This window comes from Micropterus dolomieu, linkage group LG22 (genome assembly GCF_021292245.1).
Source record: "Micropterus dolomieu isolate WLL.071019.BEF.003 ecotype Adirondacks linkage group LG22, ASM2129224v1, whole genome shotgun sequence".
Lineage (NCBI taxonomy): Eukaryota > Metazoa > Chordata > Actinopteri > Centrarchiformes > Centrarchidae > Micropterus > Micropterus dolomieu.
Window position 1 is genome coordinate 8,877,751 of NC_060171.1, and position 5,616 is coordinate 8,883,366.

The 5,616-nt window shown below is 38.0% G+C and overlaps 1 protein-coding gene and 1 long non-coding RNA gene across 2 annotated transcripts in view; one reads left to right on the forward strand and one right to left on the reverse strand.

Annotated features, from left to right (window-relative positions):
- Positions 1-3,883: 3,883 nt before the first annotated feature.
- Positions 3,884-5,616, reverse strand: part of snupn (snurportin 1) — a 29,317-nt gene continuing 27,584 nt past the window's right edge. The window contains exon 9 of the mRNA XM_046036490.1: positions 3,884-4,927. Coding sequence (XP_045892446.1) covers positions 4,607-4,927 — 321 coding nt within the window. The 3' untranslated portion in view covers positions 3,884-4,606. The remainder of the gene's footprint in view (positions 4,928-5,616) is intronic.
- Positions 4,644-5,616, forward strand: part of LOC123961262 — a 26,485-nt gene continuing 25,512 nt past the window's right edge. The window contains exon 1 of the long non-coding RNA XR_006822693.1: positions 4,644-4,984. This is a non-coding gene — a long non-coding RNA (uncharacterized LOC123961262). The remainder of the gene's footprint in view (positions 4,985-5,616) is intronic.

Sequence of the window (5,616 nt, forward strand, 5' to 3'; positions counted from 1 at the left end):
CAAGACTATTGACAGCCTTTAATTCATACTTTGATGTGCTTTTAATGAGGCTGTAAAAGTATGCGATGCAAAACAGGGAGAATGTGTGTGAGAAGTTGGTAAGATTTCTCGTTGCTGTGTTAACCTTTACATCATAGATCTCTTGTTATACCTGTAGATAAAGAAGGAAAAGCCTTTGGAGTCAGTTAGGCTATTTATTTCTCTGACTGTGAAGTGTTTTGTGAGAAAAGGTTGAAAATGACAGGTAAATTCACATGCTGTTTTTATTTTTTTATTCCACAAAAAACAAGATCCAACAATAGGCAAAACTGTAAATAATGAGGCGTGAGAAAGTCTGGCCTAAAAACCAAAGGGAAAAGGGAGTGGACAACAATAGACTTCCTGCAAAACCAGCTGACTTCATGTCATTTGGGAAAATGTGATTGGTAAACTCTTAGCCCTGCCCATGTAATGTAAAGAAAAGTCTTTGAATGCATCAAACATTAAAGAGATGAAGGCCTGATTTGGCAGATAAACAGTTTACCCCCCAAAACCCAACAATTCTGTTGACAAGATATTGTCTACTGTGCAGTGTGTGGATGCCTGTTGCTCAACATGAGCCACTCAAGGCCCCATAATATGCAGAAATTGACTAATATTTATGCGGTTCCTGTATGCATTTAACTGGGTTTTTATAAGAATCACAAATGTACTGAGCAAAAGATAGGAACACATAACTAACTATATATTGCTGAAGACAAGGCGGCCATTTCCCTTAGTAATCTGTCTGAGAATCTGGGTGTTTTAATGAAATGAAATTTACATTTTAGTTACACACACATTATCGACTGACATCACACATGGTGACCGTTGATTCTGATGGTTTCTAGACCCAAGATGTTCAACTTGATTGTTTTCTAAATATAAAGTTCTAAAGAAATGTAATCAACGAATACTCCCCCCAGAATTATAATCGATATGAAGAAGGCTTTGATACAACTGTGCATTAAGGCCATTGAAGGGGAAAAAACCCCAAAACATTACGGAACCTGGGGAGGGGGAAATATTCTGAGAAAACTTCCAAGATTAAAGTCAAAAATGTATGAGAAAAAAACTATTCTCTGATAAAAAAAGTGGTATATCTCAACGGTTTAAGGTATATATAAATGATAAGCCTCTTTAAAGCTCACTATAGAAGACATTGTGGTTTTACAGGCCATTTTTTAAATGATAGTTTAGTGAGCTTTAGAGGTGCTGGTAGGCAGATTTTGTTACCTACCATGTTTGCTGTTTCACCCTGTTTCCAGTATTTGTGCTAACTGGTTGCTAGCTGTAATATATATTTACTGTACAGACATGAAAATGGTATCATTTCAGTCATTAAAAGCAGGAGTGTATGCCAACCACACAGGCTAAACTTCATATGTCTAACAGGTACTGTAGAGACATCTGCTTCCCTATCTAAAAGTCTTGTGACAGGGTTTTCAGAGATCAGAGTGGCCCAACCAACATTGTGTGTGTATGCATATGTGAGTAAGAGAGCTCTGAAATGTGTAACTGTGGATGTACAGGTGCTCAGTTCCTGGAAAGTGATCGCGGCTGCTGACTAATAGCTGAATTCTTGCAGTAACCACATGCCTGACTATGCTCACTTTGACAGGGCTTTCGGTTTAGGGGTGACTGAATGTGAAAGAAAAAACATCCGACTGTACTCGATGAACAAACATCTTTTTCTGAAATACTCTAAGTCTGTTGTTTTCTACAGTTATCATCCATAAGAAATTCAACTACATTATTTTGATTTATCTCAAACCACACCAACGCTGTTATTACCCATATCATTTTAACTTCCTTGCCTACATTTAGGTAGAACTGAAATTTTTACCAAAAAGCTGATGACAAAAAATTACAACTTGATTATAGCTTGCTACTACTAAATAGTGTTATCACTGTTGTAGATAAGATGTAGGAGTATGTGATGTTTAATGCTTTCCAGGAGTTATCGCATTGCGAGATATTGTAATTGTGGTTTACTGTGTTTCCCTCAGCTGCATTGTGCACCTTCCTCCACTTCAGTTAGTGATATCATGTTTCCCAGAATGAGTTAATCCCCACTAAATGGTTGAAAATGTTATCTTCACCGGTTGATGTTCTGTGTAGGCGGTGAGAGCAATAGTGATACCACTATACCAGAGCAAGAAAAGGAGAAAACAAGATTTTTTTTTCCAGTGTAGAAAAAGTGAGTAGTGGCACGAAACACAAGACACAACATGTCGTTTAGTTGCAGTGCATTCTCGTCTAGAGAGGCTGCAAGTGGCGAAGATAGCTATGCCTTTCTTACAATAATTTCTTTACTTGTTACGTGTTTTTTGGACTTGGACTATTTCCTGTTGCGTGTAGCCAGCTTTAAAAGTTAAACTCCACGGAGTATACAGTATCCTGAAATGTGGTCATGTCTTATATCTGTAATTAGGACACAAAATTTGTCTCCAAATGATAACCTAAGTCCAAAAATTGCTCTGAAGACCAAGAGTCAACAGCCAAGCTAGCAGCTCTTGGGAAGCATCATTCTTTGGAAGCATTGCTTTGAGCTAAATACTTACACCAAAACGCTAACATGCTCACAACCACCTGCTGATGGTAAGCAGGTATAATATTTATCATTTCCACCGACTTACTTTAGCATGTTACCAATAGCATGCTTTTATTTCTTAATTAGTATTAAATAAAAGTACAGCTTAGGTGGAAGGAAATGTCAGTTTTTCCAGGTACATGTACATAACCAAAACTGAACAAAATATAATTTGGTGATGGCGCTGGATAAAAGCTTAAGGGATAACTAAAGTGATTACAATTCATCCCGAGGACATGAATATGTGTACCAAATTTTATGTCAATCCGTCCAAAAGTTGTTGAGACATTTCATTTTGAACTACAAATGTCAACCTTGTGGTTGGAAAAAAATAAGGATATCACCAAAGTCATTAGGATATATCATCTGGGGACATAAACATCTGTGCAATAAATGTGTGCCAATCCAATCAAGTTGATGTTGATATATTTCACAGGATAAGTGAAAACTGATCTGTAGATAGCACTAGTGGAAAAGTTAGAGGACCACCAAAAATAGACCTCAGTATGTCAAAGGTGGACACAGATCAAATGAGTTGTACACTTTTCACCACAAACTTTACTTCAAAACTGTATTCTCACTAAAAACACGGAAACACAAGGAAAAAGTCTCCCTTCCCTGCCTCCCTTCCTAGGATATTGTAAACTACTTGATGCAGCCAAGATCTCATAACCTGAGGCAATGATTTTCTTTCTCAAAGGATGTGTTGGTACAGGTCGCAGTTCACAGCCTCACCACACTTTCACATCTTTTCCTGTTCCACCTAGCTCTTCAGTTACGCAAATGACACAGTGAATTTAGTGCAAAGGGGAAAAGATGCTCATGAATTCTGCTGATGAAGGCTGGTATGAGCAGTATGAGTCATGTCTTAACCATATACTGGAACATCATCTACTTGTAGTTTTAGTTAGTTGTATTTTGACAATCTAAAGGTGTTTGCAGAGGATTTTGAAATTAAATTCAAAGGATTTTTCAAACCTAACTTCCTCTTAACTTTATTATATAAATGAATTATGTAAATAATTATCATTGCTTTATCCCAGAACCACCACTGCTTAATAATGGACTTGACAGACTACATTTACATGTTCATTCCTTAAAATGTATATATTTGTGAGTGGTATAATGATTATAATTGCATACAAAAAACAAGTAATAGAAAACTACCAGAATCAAATTAAATGTCTCTCCTAGAGGTTTTAATGATTCTGAAATGGACTTCATAAAAATGCATAAATCTATCCTGTGGGAGCACAGTACACAAAGACTGTAGGCCATTAAAAACATTTATTTAGAAACACTTTAAAACTTTTATGCAATTTTAAATTTAACATTAAATTGTAAAAAGGTCCATGCCCCTGCTGCTGTTCAGCATGATCGTAACTTACAGGTTCTGACCAATCAAAAACACTGCGTGCAATGCATCCTACAAACTCTCCACTGCTGTTGCTCAAACTAACAATCTGCTCAAAAGGTGAGTGGACATCAATGATAGTTGTAGAAAACATGCAAACAAGTGACAACAGTAAAGATGTTTCTTAAGCGAGATCTGTTTTAAATCCAAAAGTGCAGAGCAGCCAAAAAGCACTTGACCACCAAATTTACTGTGCTGCACTTTGCAGAATCTCTCACATAAGAAACCCATCGTCCTCTTTTTTGATTGTTTGCAACTATGTATGGTGTTATGAAAGACATGTCCATAACAGACCGACTAAGTAATTATAGTGGCTAAATATTGTGCAGTTATTCTCAAGGAGTTCTGCAGCAGGTAGAACTAAAGATGTAAATAGTGGACTTGAGTTTTTAGCCATCTAAACACATATATAACATGGCTCTACTAATCTGCACTCTGAGGGTGTCCTGAGTAGTGCCGGATTAGAATTAGCCATGCTTTGTAATTGGTCAGATCTGCAGGTCTCCATTCAGCAGACATTCTAAAGAGCCATATGTGGGCCGCCACCACTCAGAAACACTGAGTTAGAAATTTGCATCTTGTTAAGCCTCCATGTTTGCTTCCGTTATTGGCTTTTGATTCAAAAAGTTCAGGGTGTCCCTGCTGTCCTGGCCTGGGGTGGACAGGTACTCCAACTCATAGCCTCCGCTTCTGTTGGCAGGGCGGACTTCACTGGATGTTTTTTTGTGTTCCAAGATCAGCTGCAACTGGTGGCTGGCGTACTCAGGCTTGATGGTGAGGGGTCCTACAGGAACATCTATACCCAGGATGTCGGTGACCATGTAGGGGCGAAGCCAGCCCACCAGAGGGGTGCTGCCAGGGGTGTAGTGGGTCTGGCGGTGGTAGAAGAGGAGACCATCCACCTGTAGCCAGAAATTCAGATTCTAAATAATCACAGACTGCTGAGGATCACACAAAATGTATTTCTATTTGTGTAGAAAGACAATGAGTTTTTTGTTTAATATATATATATATATATATATATATATACACACATACATACATACATACACACACACACACACACACACAGCCTTGCGAAAGTATTCGGCCCCCTTGAACTTTTCGACCTTTTGCAGGCTTCAAACATAAAGATATAAAACTGTAATTTTTTGTGAAGAACCAACAACAAGTGGGACACAATCATGAAGTGGAACGAAATTTATTGGATATTTCAAACTTTTTTAACAAATAAAAAACTGAAAAATTGGGCGTGCAAAATTATTCAGCCCCCTTAAGTTAATACTTTATAGCGCCACCTTTTGCTGCGATTACAGCTGTAAGTCGCTTGGGGTACGTCTCTATCAGTTTTGCACATCGAGAGACTGAAATTTTTGCCCATTCCTCCTTGCAAAACAGCTCGAGCTCAGTGAGGTTGGATGGAGAGCGTTTGTGAACAGCAGTTTTCAGTTCTTTCCACAGATTCGATTGGATTCAGGTCTGGACTTTGACTTGGCCATTCTAACACTTGGATATGTTTATTTGTGAACCATTCCAGTGTAGATTTTGCTTTATGTTTTGGATCATTGTCTTGTTGGAAGAAAAATCTCCG